The 14,138-nt window shown below is 39.2% G+C and overlaps 1 protein-coding gene across 5 annotated transcripts in view; it reads right to left on the bottom strand.

Moving 5' to 3' along the window:
* The window catches only part of Wdr33 (WD repeat domain 33), a 111,388-nt gene that overhangs the window by 61,802 nt on the left and 35,448 nt on the right, over positions 1 to 14,138 (bottom strand). For all 5 annotated transcript variants that reach the window (XM_021150218.1, XM_029472113.1, XM_029472114.1 and 2 more), the window contains exons 5-7: positions 13,892 to 13,987; positions 13,575 to 13,726; positions 11,831 to 11,928 (exon numbers count right to left, since the gene is read on the bottom strand). In XM_021150218.1, coding sequence (XP_021005877.1) covers positions 11,831 to 11,928; positions 13,575 to 13,726; positions 13,892 to 13,987 — 346 coding nt within the window. The remainder of the gene's footprint in view (positions 1 to 11,830; positions 11,929 to 13,574; positions 13,727 to 13,891; positions 13,988 to 14,138) is intronic.

Here is a 14,138-nt window from a genome sequence, read left to right as displayed (position 1 = left end):
TAAGAGCACTGACTGCTCGCTCTCTCAGAGGTCCTGAGTTCAAATCCCAGCAACCACATGGTGGCTCACAACCATCTGTAATGGGATCTGATGCCCTCTTCTGGTGTGTCTGAAGACAGTGACAGTGTACTGATAAACATAAAATAAATACTCTTAAGACTGATTGTTAATGCTTCTGGAAGACCCTGATAAAGCCAAGTTAACTACTGTATAAATCAATGAAGGCATTTATACATTACCTCCAAATTAAAGCCTGTACTGCAATAATGAACCATAATATTAAAAAAGAGAGAGAGAAGAGAAGAGAAGAGAAGAGAAGAGAAGAGAAGAGAAGAGAAGAGAAGAGAAGAGAAGAGAAGAGAAGAGAAGAGAAGAGGCTGGGGATATATATACTAACATGCATGCAATCCCAGTACTACAAAATAAAGAGTCATCATTTGTATCCATGTTTCTCACACCTGCAAACTAAGCCAATCTGAGACCTGTGACACCAGAAGTTAAACACATAGATTTTTTTTTCTTATTCTTTGAACAAGATGACAACTATTGATCTAACACTAACATTGTTCTATGCATTACAGGTAATGTAGACGATTTAAAAGAACACTGAAGGGTTAGAGTACAGCATAGCACCTGAGAGCGTGCTAAACATACACAAAGCTCTGATTTAATCCCTAGCTTCAAAACTAAATAGAAGGGCATAAGAGGTATGGGAGGCTCGAGCATCTGCAAAGATCCTGGAATGCATGATGAGGGGGTAGATAAACACTTCTAAATAACCACTTCTATCTATCCCAAAATCAAGGAGGCTGTGAAATTAGCTCTGCCATCACCTAACAGTAGCTATCATCCAACACTGCACATTCAGAACTACTGACAGTTTTCATGAATGCATTAACTCATAACACTAACTCAAAAAGGCTACTTATTAATCCCCACTTTCCACCAGAAGAACTTGCCCCAGTGCCCCATGTTGCTAAGGTCTAATACTGTGACTAACATCTGGGATTAAGAATGTGTGGTTATGGGCTGGAGTGATGGCTCAGTGGTTAAGAGCACCGACTACTTTTCCAGAGGTCCTGAGTTCAATTCCCAGCAACCACATGGTGACTCATAGCCATCTGTAATGGGATCTGATGCCCTCTTCTGGTGTGTCTGACAGCTATAGTATACTCTTATAAATTAAAAAAAAAAAGAATGTGTGGTTATAATTATATAGAGTATTGCTTCTTTATATTCTCTTTGTTTGGTATTGTTACTTTGCTTTTTGGGGGTGGGGGGTGTTATTTTAAGATGAATGTTTGCTTTGACTGTGGTTTATTTTTTGCCAAGCTGACACAAACTTATAAGAGTCACCTGAGTGGGCTGGAGAGATGGCTCAGCGGTTAAGAGCACTGACTGCTCTTCCAAAGATCCCGAGTTCAAATCCCAGCAACCACATGGTGGCTCACAACCATCTGTAATGAGATCTGATGCCCTCTTCTAGTGTGTCTGAAGACAGCTACAGCGTACTTACATATGATAAATGCATCTTAAAAAAAAAAAAAAAGAGAGTCACCTGAGAAGGGGGAACCTCAATTGAAGACCTGCAAAGTACAGCTTGGCGTATGGGCATGTCTGTAAAGCATTTTCTTGATTGATAACTAACATGGGAGGGCCCACTGTAGTAAAACAGTGCCAAATATGGGCAAACAGTTCAAGGCTGCGTAAGAAAGCCAATCCACGCGGACAGCAAGCACATACCCAGGCAGCTTTCTCTGCATTTCTGCTTCAGTCTTGCCTCCAGGTTCATGCTCTGCCTTCCTTTTTCCTCCCCAAGTTGCCTTTTGGTTAGTGTTTTACTAAACCAGGACACTACTTTCTCTAGTAGGTCTTAAACAACTGAAATCAAGATTATGTTACCTAGACCTCCAGACAGCCATGGTTGTGTCAACAGCCACCATGCTTCCTTTGGTATACTAACTTGCCTCTTGTGTAACTGAGTAGCAGGAAACCAGCAGGTAAGGTTAATCACAAATGTATTTTCAAAGAAATATTGAGGTAAGACAGTTAAAGACATTAAGACAACTTTAACCAAATAAAAGTGAGATAAAGGAAGCTATAAATAAATTAGAAGAGGAAAATAATAATTTACTGAAAGTATGTTTCAAAGTTAGGAGCTTGACATAATTAGATAGGAAAGAGGAAGGAAAGAATCTCTGAATAACTGGAAATTCCATCTTATAGAGGTGGTTGGGTGGTTTTAGTGTAAATATAAAAACCAAGTACAATGTGTATGTGTTTGTGTACACATGCAGGGAACGATTTAAAAGTAGTGCAAATCAGACACAGTAGCACATGCCTGTAACTACAGCACCTGAGAGAGTAGACCTTGAGTCTGAAACTAGGTTGTGCTATAGGAAGAGGCTTGGCCTCAAAACAACTAAATGAGATGGTTTAGTGGGCAAGACTGCTTGCTACACAAGTATAAGAAGAGCCCCAGCAACCACATAAAAGGCCAGGTGTGGTCATGCCACATCTGACCCCAGCACTCTAAGGGTAGAGAGAAGAGAACGGTTTGGGCTTGCTGGCCAGCCTGCAGAGAGACCTTGGATCAGGGGAATAAAACAAAGCTAGAGAAGAATACGCAGTATTGGTTAGTCTGGATACAAATGCATAAGCTTGGGCATCAGCATACGCAACATGTACATGTATGTGCACCATACTTAGGACTGAGGCCTTGAAAAGGCAACACTACATCCTCAACTTTATTTTTAAATTAAATAGAAAAGTAATCTGCTTAAATATTAGGAAAGCCAACCACCCATCAAAAATAATTTCTGACAGTAAGAAATGTAGCACAATTTCAACAGATATTCAATAGTTTGTACAATAGCCCATTCTGTATTCTACACAAAATCTTTCCACGATAAAATTCAATATGATGTTTTATATTCTCCATCCTTAATGTTTAGAGAACCATACAACATAAACACAGAATCGTCTAAGTATCTCCAAAGAAGGGCTGAGCAATCGGTTAGATAATTACTGCACAGTGTAAGGACCAGAGTCTATCCCTACCACTCACATTATTGGTGAGCTGAGAGAAGAAAAGGAGCCCTTGTGACCGCAGTGCTGGGGATGAGAATACAGTAGGAGTCTAGAAAATCAACTCCAGGTTTAGTGAGATGGCTGGGTGTGATGACACATGCCTGTGACACAGCAGTTAGGAGGCAGAAGCAGGGAGCTCCGTAAACTCAACATCATTTTAGTAAACACAGTCAATTCCAAGATACCCAGGCAGGCTACGTGGCTAGACTCTCAAAAGAAAATGTGGAGAAAAAAACAAAAAGGATGGTGATAAACATCTTTAGTTGTACTGCTCAGGACACAAAACCCAAGGAGTTCCATCCTCATCATAGCTCACAGCCATCTCTGACTCCAGTTCCAGGGGATCCAGTACCTTCTTCAGGCCTCCAGGGAGCCAGCCAGGCACATGTGGTATACAGATATAAAGGCAGCCAATGCACTCCTATTTCCGTTTTTTAAAAAACCTACTCCTGCTTACAGTACCAAAGTGTTCTCCAGTCACCTTTTATTTTAAGCCACTGGCCTTCAATGGAACCAGTACTGCCCTTACCTAAACATTTTATGTGCAAGTGGAGTAGGACCATGCTCTCCATGCCTGCACGTCACAGGCATTCAGGTATTTTCCTCCATCACTTGTCACTCACTGAACCTGGAACATACGGTTTTGGCCAGACTGGCTAGCCAGAAAGCCTCCAAGATGGACCCGTCTTTCTTCCCAGTACTGTCACATCCAGGGAGGACTGAACTCTTGTCCTCATGCTTCCACAGGGAGCACTTTATAAATGAAGCTCCAGCTCTAGCATTCTGAAAAGACTGCAGCTCTTCTTTGCCTGAAGCCTGGGCACTAAGCATGCTGAGGCCATTTCTAACGTATTTGCAGCAGTCACTGGCTACAGCTCATTTTAGAAGAGTACAGATTAATAATTGTAATGAAAAAAGCAGTCATTAGTTATGACAAAAATTAAAAACTACAGTTCAAGTCTTCGTAGCACGACAAATGGCTTTTGCTCAGTGTCACAGAAAGCTTCTGTGAGAAACACCGAGCTTCCTGACATTTCCTAAAACCCTGCTCCGTACCACGTGGTCCTACAATTCCTGTTGATCTCCATTATTATTTTCTAATTATCTCAATATGGAGAAATACTTAAATTTTTCACTTTTAAAATTAATTATTCAGCTAGGCATAGTACAAGCTTTTATTTCTAGCACTGGAGAAGCAGAGGCAGGGAGATTTCTGAGTTTGAGGCCAACTTGATCTACACAGAGTTCCAGGATAACCAGAGCTACATACACAGACTCAAAAAAACAAGCAACCAACCAACCAAACAAACAACAAAAAATAACAAAAAATAAAAAGGAAAAAATTCAAATTATGTATCTTTCTGTGTATTTGCCTGCATGTATCTCTGTGTTTGCATGAGTACCCACAGAGGCCAGAAGGCATTAGCTCCCCTAATGGAAATGAAGTTGCAGACAGTTGTGAAACATGTTAGGTGCTGGAAATGAAACCTGGGTCCTCTGAGAGGAGCAAGTGATCTTAACTGTAAGTAACTCCTCAGGCCTGAAAGTTTCCACTTTCAAATCTGGATATAGAGTTTCTCCAAAATCTTAATAAATAGACAAGGAAGACGTTCTCTAAATGACAGCAATAGTAAGTGTTAACATTCAAGGGCTAGAGAGACAGGTTAGCAGGTAAGAATACCTGTTGCTCTTCCAGAGGATCTGAGTTTAATTTATAGCACATGCACCCACCACCCACCACCACCCATAACTCAACTTACACTGAGTTTCAGCACATGGCACCCACTTGCACATGCATATACCAATATTCATATAAACATGATTTAAAAATCAATCATTAAAGTGTTTTAATATATCCAAAGGGGAAAAATAAGTGAGTTGGGCCTGACAAATAAGCCTCAAAAGATTTAATAGTGCATGTGGCTATTTTTTAAAGCCATGTGTAAAAAGACCTAGAAACCACCATGTCTTCCTTTATGTAGCATTCTTGGGCCTGGAGAGATGACAAGGGCTAGGAGCACTTGCTGATCTTCTATTTCCTTTTTCCCTGTCATCCGTATGGCGGCTCACAACCATCTGGAACTCTAATTTCATAGAATCCAATAACCTTGTCTTACTAATGAAGGCAACAGGCACACATATGGTGCAGACATACAGGCAGCAAATCACACATGATTTTTTTAAATTAATAACTGCTTTATAATTAAAATAATCATATTTTTAGATATCGCGAAGACAGGGGTTTTTTTTGTTTGTTTTGTTTTGTTTTTATTTTTCGAGACAGGGTTTCTCTGTGTAGCTCTGGCTGTCCTGGAACTCACTTTGTAGACCAGGCTGGCCTCAAACGCAGAAATCCACCTGCCTCAGTCTCCTGAGTGCTGGGATTAAATGCGTACACCACCACACCCAGGTTTTTAAAGCATCACCCAAAATTGAGTATGATGGATTAGAACATTATCCTAACATATACAGAGTCTAGGAGTTCATTTTCTGCCACTAAATGAAGTTTTTATAAGATGAATAGAAAGAGGGAGAAACTAAATATTGAATAAAACATAATTGTTTACTTTGTTCCTTACAGGAACAAAGCTGATTTTTATAGAACCATATTTATTAAATACAAGAAGACACAGTCAGGCAATGGTGTTACATGCCTTTAATTTAATCCCAGCTGATGGAAAAGACAGGTTCGGGGCTGGTAAGACTGCTCAGTGGGTAAGAGCACCCAACTGCTCTTCCGAAGGTCCAGAGTTCAAATCCCAGCAACCACATGGTGGCTCACAACCATCTGTAACGAGATCTGACACCCTCTTCTGGTGTGTCTGAAGACAGCTACAGTGTACTTACATGTAATAAATAAATAAATAATTAAAAAAAAAAAAGACAGGTTCATGGCCAGCCTGGTCTACTGAGCGATTTCCAGGACAGCCAGGGCTACAAAGAGAAACCCTGTCTTGAAAAACAAAAACAAAAAGATGACATAAAGGTTGACTGCTTAAAGCAATATTAACAACTGCTGTGAAGAATTGGGATCATGGGTTGACTTGGTGGCATATGCCTTTGATCTCAGTCCACAGGAGGCAGAAGGCCAGCCTTGTCTACATAGCAAGTTCCAGGGCAGGGTTAGTGAGATACTGACATAAAAAATAAGATAAGGATCCTAGCAGGCAGATTTCTGAGTTCAAGACCAACCAGGACTACATATTAAAGCCTATCTCAAGAGTAGGAAGAGGGGGGTTAGAGGGGACCAACAGGGTCCTTACAGGCAAAACTATGAGTAAAAATAGCTCCTGGCTTTTGTGTATGACCGACCACTGTGCTGCAGTCTCAGTCCCTGACTGTTTCTGAGTTCTTCTGGTGTCTTAGTTACTTCTCCATCACTGTGATAAGACACCACGGTGACGGAAACTAACAAAGCACTTCCTGGAAACTTGGCGTTTAGAGGATAAGTTAGGAAACATGGCAGCAGGCAAGCAGACATGATACTCAAACAGTAGCTGAGAGCCTACATGTTAAGTCACAAGCATGAGGCAGAGAGAATTGTGTTGTAGTCAGCCAAGCTGGAAGGACTGAGTCATCTAAACCATTTAATGTCAGACACAGGATTAGAGCTTGCCCTGCTGGGTTCAGTCTTACTCAGTGCAGTATTTCCTGACTAGGTCCCTATTCTTCCTTTATGGCTCAGAAGACTTAAACTATTCTCACTGGCTTCCTCACCTCATGTTTATGTCTCGAAATGTAAGCTCTTCCAGTGCCATGCCTGCCTGCCACCGCCATGCTTCCCCTAAAGATGCTCATGCCCTCTTCAGGAGGCTCTAACCCTCTGAAACTGTAAACCCCAAAACTCACTCTTCTGTAAGTTGCCTTCTTCAACGTTTCTTCTCACAGCAATAGAAAAGCAATCAAGGCACTGATACAGACTATATTATAATGATAACAGTATTTGTGGGTTTTGGTTCTGTGTTGTTTTGGTCAAATGGTGAGATTTTATAGAATGCTATAAAAATGTTTACCTAACAAGTAAATTATTCACATGAGAATTACATTTTTCCCTGAACACTCAGACTGTAAACATGTCTTTTACACGATTTAAAATCCTGCTATCAAACTGAAAAAATCTTTGTAAATGGAGGCTTTAGATTATTTAGTAAAAGCCCCAATTGAAAGCAACCAAAAACTATTCATAGAAACCTATCAAAAGTATGAAGGAAAAATGAAATAAAATAAAGTATGAATGCTGTTCTTTGTCTTAGGCTGACTGAATGTGTAGATCCATTTCCCCTCTCCACATGTCAGTGGAGAACGAGCACCTAAGACGGTGAGATAGGAAGAACACCATGAGGCACATAGTGAATCCAAGACCAGACTGCACTACAGAGTAAGACCCTGTCTAAAAGCAAAGCAAAATGAAATTTACTAAAACAGGTTTGGTTTTGACTTTCTTTTAGATAGAGAGTTGCATGTTGCCCTGGTTGGTCTCAAAAGCTACTTAGCAAAGAGCAAGCCTGAACTTCTGATTCCACTACCTCCACCTCTCCAGGGCTAAGATCACAGGAAGGTACTACCTAGCACATGATACTGAGGAAACCAGCCAGCACATGCCAACTCCTTAAACTCATTGCAGCTTCCTTTCTGCACATTTGTATAACCCAGCAACTACCTTATAAACCATTTGCAGTTTCAACAGTTCACTATGATTTAATGTTTTTGTGGTACATAAAAAAGAAACTGTAACCTATATAGACAGTTTTAAGAAAAATATTCAAATAAACTAGAGTTCCCTCTGATCACATTGCCCATCCTCTCCTATCCAGGCTTACTTTACTTCATAATTCTATCACCATGGCACATGACATTTTAAAATATAAAAAAAGGCTAGTGATACAGCTCAGTGGATGGGTACTTGCCTAGCATGTGTCTTGGACTAAAGTAAGATAAACATAGCAATAAAATAAACTCAAGCCAAACAGCCTGCCTTCAAATCCCAGCCCTACTTCTAATGTGTATGTACTTCTCTATGGCTGAGCTTTGGCAGGTCTATTTAACTGTGTAGTAACCATCAGTTCTTATCCCAAAAGGCTGCTGAGAAGGCGAAATGAAGTGCTTATAGCATCTTGATCAGTGTGCCAGCGATTACTGGTAAAATCAAGAAGATAAAACAAGAACTCACGTACAGTGACCTTCTGAAGTAAGAGTCTTTTTATAAGTCAGTAGAATGTATCTCATTAAGTTTTATTTTTGCATACTCATTGATTGCATATTTTCATCGGGAATGTCTTCCCTCTTCTATGTCAATACAAGTATTTTCTAACAAGTATTATTAACTGCTCTCCCCTTTGAAGATGATAAAAGTTTGTGAAAATGCTGCCTACAAAAATCTTAAGCACTTTTTAATAGAGAAAAAGAACAAATGTATATAAACTCCACTTATGAGGGACATTTTCAAGATGTTCCCAATTCTGTGCTACATTTAGTTTCATAAATCTATGAATCAGTCACCCAAACCTCCCGATTACTCTATATCCATTTTAAAGATTAACTATGTTTCTCTGTATAACTTCTTTTACATAAAGACTCAAAAACAATCTCAGAAATGACACTAAAGAGCAATTGTAAATTTTGCATTGAAAGGTTTGCTATTGTGGCTTCTGCAGAATACTGTGTGCTTAAAGTGGAAAAACTTAGAGGAAAAACACAACTGTAATTTTTAAATATTTAATTTGATGCCAGACAGAACAGACTGCAGGTTTTTGGGTTGTTTTGAGTGTTTTATGTAGCCCAGGGTGTCCTCCACATTAAGTGCTGAGATTCTAAGAATGTGTTTGATTTGTTGTTTGTTTGTTCCACGTTGCAAATGAAAGAGCAAGTTATAGAGAAGCAGATTGCTAACACATGGGAAGAATGTTATAAAAATTAAACCTGGTATTGGAAAGGGGAAACATGAGGTAACAAATACTTTATCACTAAAAACCAAAGTAAAATTCTGGTTTTTATGGACAATGGAGAAAAGGCTAAGTATATGATAAAGTCTCAGACAAGGTGATCATCACCTCCCCTCAACTACTGTTTTCTTTATTTTCCAAATATTTAAGCTCTGAAAGTGAGTGCCTGACACATACCACAGAAAAAGGAGTACGCCTGCTTGCCTGCCAGATGGGTAGACTGTGATTACTGCCCTTACTACAGGGCAGCTTACATTTTAGAAGATGGAACACTCATCCTGTCCCAATTTGACTTAGGGGTCCAATATTCTCTACGATCCTTCTTTCTAATTCCTGTTGAACAATTTTACATTCTCCTGGAGAGGACTGTAAATCTGACCTCCAACCACCAAGTACACAGAAACGCTCTCAGCTTCACAGAACCTAGAAAACTGATTAACAAAAGTGGAGACTGGAATCTAAAATATCAGATTATGGGAAACTTGCTCTCAAAACTGTTTAGGTTCTTCAATTAATTTAGTTAAATATGTTCACATTTGCCTCATATAATCACCGAGGTACCATAATGTGGTAAAAATGTCTTTACAAGGGAGAAAATGGCAGATATGTGTAAGGACATAAATCCTATAAACACATGGGCATCCAGCATACTTTTGTGTATATTCTCATGATGAGGAAAAAAATACTCATTTAATCGATATTAATATACTTCAATCTGTATTGCCTTTTTAACATTATCCATTTTATCTAAATTCACCTAGACTCAAATTAGTAATGAAAGTTTACCTTAACTCGAACTGGTAGTTTTAACACTTAATGCCAGAGTAGGTTACTAGGCATATTTAGAGATATTTTCATTATCAAAAATGAATAGTTCTAACAATATGAACTAACCAGTACCCCCAGAGCTCATGTCTCTAGCTGCGTATGTAGTAGAAGATGGCCTAATCGGCCATCATTGGGAAGAGAGGCACCCCCCCTTGGTCTTGCAAACTTTATATGCCCCAGTACAGGGGAATGTCAGGGCCAAGAAGTAGGAATGGATGGGTAGGGGAGCAGGGCGGGGGAGGGTAAAGGGAACTTTCAGGATAGCATTTGAAATGTAAATAAAGAAAATATCTAATAAAAAAAGATGAATAGTTCTTCATTGGTACATAAGATGAAATATTAACATACAAAAGATTTTCTTTTAATACAAACTGTGAGAAGGTCTTATATGAGTCTTCTATTATCGTATTTCAGGACATTGTGAAATCAATCATTTCAATTCCTTGGGATTATTTTAAATAAAAAGTTTCTTTAACCTTAAGGATTTTTCAAAGCTTAGGAAACATTAACCTATGTCTATTTAACATCAAAAGATTTCTAAGAATAGTGAAGAAAAATCTAACCGAAGTGTACTACCAGGCTATAAGTCAGGTGGTTAAGATTCTAGTTACGGCATTGGACTTAACTTTATTCTGAATGTGTCATTTAAATCTTCTGGGTCATGGTACTCACTCACCCATACAATAACTCAGACTAACTAAGTTTTCAAAGACCCTCCCTCACTGGAGTTGCATAGTATCATGACCTGCACATGCATATGCCCCCTCAATTTGACAGGCACCAACAAGATCCCTATACTAGCTACAGTGCTGAACAACTGTACAGAGGACCCAAGCTAATGTGAAAACACATTCAATTCAAGGACACTGGCTTGAAACGTGTTTGTAAATTTCTTTAAGTTTACTTTTGTTTGTTTGCTTTATTCTAAGACAGAGTTTCATTACAGTGTTGGCTGGCCTGCAACTATGTAGACCAGTATAACTGACAAGAGATTTGCCTGCCTCTTCTAGATTAAAGGGTGTGTACTACCGTATCTGCAATGCTACAATATCTTACTAGTGGTAAGAATTTTTTAATTCTACCAAGACAACTAGCTGCTGACTCTTCCACATGAAGGGAGATCTCGGAATCTCAATGTCCTGACTACTTTTCTCTCTGCTACCTATTCTCCAGCCCTCAATTTTCCTATCACATGAGGTCATTTCTGAGGCATTCAGGAATCAATGGCATGGGGCAGAAAGTGCTGTTTGTAAAGTAGCACAGATTCAAACACTTGAAAATACTACATTCTCAGTGACTAAAAAACCGAAAGGACTTAGACGTACAAATGGTTTTACTATAATGTTTGCACTAAGGATAAATAAAACACAGCTAATTCCCAAACATTGGGAAGTCATATAAAGGGTGCTGACACTCCACGATGCATGTGCAATCATCTACCAATTCCAAGTAAGAAACCAGTTGCAATGAAGGTCAACTGGAGTCTGAAACAAGGACCTTAAGTTACAGGCTAGCATAGGCTATATAGGAAGTTCTAGGCCAGCTTAAGCCTCACAATGAGACCTTTCTCAAAAGGGGCAAAATAAATATCAAGAAGTACAGCCATCAATACCTCTATTTTGTCTGTTGTTTGTTACCTAAACAAAGACTGCCATGACTATGTGACTGTCTATTAGTTTGAAATATCAAGGTCAGGAAAGAGTATTTTCCTAAAGGGCACAGGAAGATAAGTGATGGGGACAAGGGAGAGCTTATACTTAATTTACAGCTCAAAGAATTCAATAATAGTATTAGAGAAAACTTACTAAATGAATGCACGCTAGAGAAGAGCTGTGCTTTCTTGACAGAGATGGTGAATGTATAAAAAAATACTTTAATGGAGACTCAAGTCAATATTGTGTAGTGTGATGATTTAACCACAAAAGCCTTCCCTATTTAAATATTTCAATCAGTACTGTTAGCACACATACCTCGGAGAATTCTTTCCTCATGGCAACGAAGAAAATCCCAGATTCTAACAGTGCCGTCATCAGAGCATGTAGCAAATTTATTATCCGTGGGTGAGAAACTGTTACGTGAAGACACACAGCAGGGGAAAGAAGTCAGCATTTAACAGATCATCCATGCTTCTCAGACAGGGAAAAATAAAAACACTGTGCTGCATTATAAACAGGAGAAGGAAGTATCCAGTGAAGAGGCCTTTAAAGAGAATGTAGTCAGCTAACATATGCATCTCATCCAAAGGCTTGGAAAAAAATTGTTTATCATTTTCCATCAATATTCCAAGACCTACTCAGTACACTACTAGTCCTAATGCTGCCTGTGCTCCTTCTGGTTTATTTCCTATATCAACAAAACATGGGGAGTTGCCTTAACAGTGAAACTGAATGTATTCTATTCTTAACAATATTCCTTCATATAATCATTTAAGCTACATAGGAATACTGCTCAAAACATGAGCATCAGTTTCTGCCTCAGAAACTTAAACTTCAAAAATGATAGGCTCAAACACTTGTAAGCAGGCTAGTAAAACTGACTGCTCATCATCTTTATATATAATGTTTCTCACTTTTTTAAAATGCTGTGATAACCTCATGCCTTCTTCCAGATGTAAAGCAATCCCATGAACAGTGCACCTGTTAAAATATCTATTCAGCCTTCAGCTGAAAGCCAATGACTCTGCTATACAAGAGGGAGCCAGTTTCTTCCTGGCTGTGAAAAAAGATCAAGACTCTCCATGAGCTCCCTTCAACGTTTCTCAATGAATTAACGGTGAGAAAAACCTCTGAGCACGACACTGAGGCCAAGTCTGGAAAGCAGAAACATGGATATGCAACCATTTCTGTGGATTCCTGAAAGTAGAAACAAGGAACTGCCAAAAGTGTTTCTAAAGTCAACCTCTTCCCACACATAGAAGGCACAACCATAAAAGAATGCTGCTTAGCTTTATTCTGAGGCTGCAGCCATTCTTCTTCAGGCTTATTTGTGAAACTCTTTCCCCCAAGTTTACTACACATTTCTCACTGTTATGTAAAAACATACAACTCACTGGGAATGTTTTAACTCCACTCATACATTTGCATAAGTCATGTTATCAACAGTGAATCAGAAGAAAAGTCCTAGAGTCTTCTTTGACAAAAGTCTGCTTACAGCTGCAAAGCATGAAGAACCCATTCATTAATCCGTTAATGTATGCCACGTCCAGAGAGTTATCTGTGAGGTTTTTTTAGTCCTATACTTTCTTTTTGAAGTCGTGGCAGAACCAAGCCAACCAGGTCTTCACTTAAGCCTCTTTTTTTTCCTTGAATTTTGTGTGGATTCTGAAGGTGATTTCTGCAGGCTTTAGATTTTATTCAGTTGTATAATTAAAGACTGAATTCTTTATTTGGAATATTCTTGTCTTACACAGTAGATAATAAAAAGGAATAACGTATACACATTATTAGCCATAAATGAAAGAGAAAACCAGTGCAAAATGTGGCAGACAATACATCTCTAACATATTGCAAAGGCTGATACCAGGACAAAACTACTTCAGAAAGGTGCCAGCAAAATGGTGAATGTGTGAAAACAAAGAGAAATATTGTGTTCATAAGGTGCAGAAAGTTTCCCAGAATCTGAGAGAGCCCATGCATCTCGGCACCCAGAATACACTTAGAGAGTAATTTAACCATGACAATAGGGACTACAGAAAATGGTATATTGTGTATAAACCTGGCCTCTCTAATCGCCTCCTTATGTGCCTGGAACATCTTGACGTTGTTCATGTTGGATTGCCAATATTTCACATATCCTCCATGATCTGCTGTCAACATCCACATGTCATTATGTGACCAAGTCATGGCCCTCACAGGGCTATCATGAGCCTGTGAAAACAGAAAACATTTTTAGGTTTTGCTTTGACAGAGACTAATAGGAACCTAGATTAACTCAGAGCAGTAAATCCTCCAATTGTTAAGTTTTACATTGCCAATGAAACTGTCTGTGCTCTCAAGTTCTTAAATCAGCTAGCATCTGGTGGATACTGTTACCTGCAATATGGTTTCAAAGTTGAAAGTCAGCCCATTCCACAAGGTGAACTCCCCACTAGAAGCTCCAGTGACCAATCGTCTTCCTTCCGGGGTCCACTGGAGGAAGAAAAAGAAGGTATGTCACACATAAGCACAAGTCTTGCCACTTCACTAATTTAAGGAATATTTCAAAGGCTTATTTGCCTGCTTGTACGTGTGTGTGTGTGTGTGTGTGTGTGTGTGTGTGTGTGTGTGTGTGTGTAAACCA

Source organism: Mus caroli, chromosome 18 (genome assembly GCF_900094665.2).
Source record: "Mus caroli chromosome 18, CAROLI_EIJ_v1.1, whole genome shotgun sequence".
Classification (NCBI taxonomy): domain Eukaryota; kingdom Metazoa; phylum Chordata; class Mammalia; order Rodentia; family Muridae; genus Mus; species Mus caroli.
The sequence above is the reverse complement of the archived record's forward strand: the minus strand, read 5'-3'. Positions and strand labels throughout refer to the sequence as shown.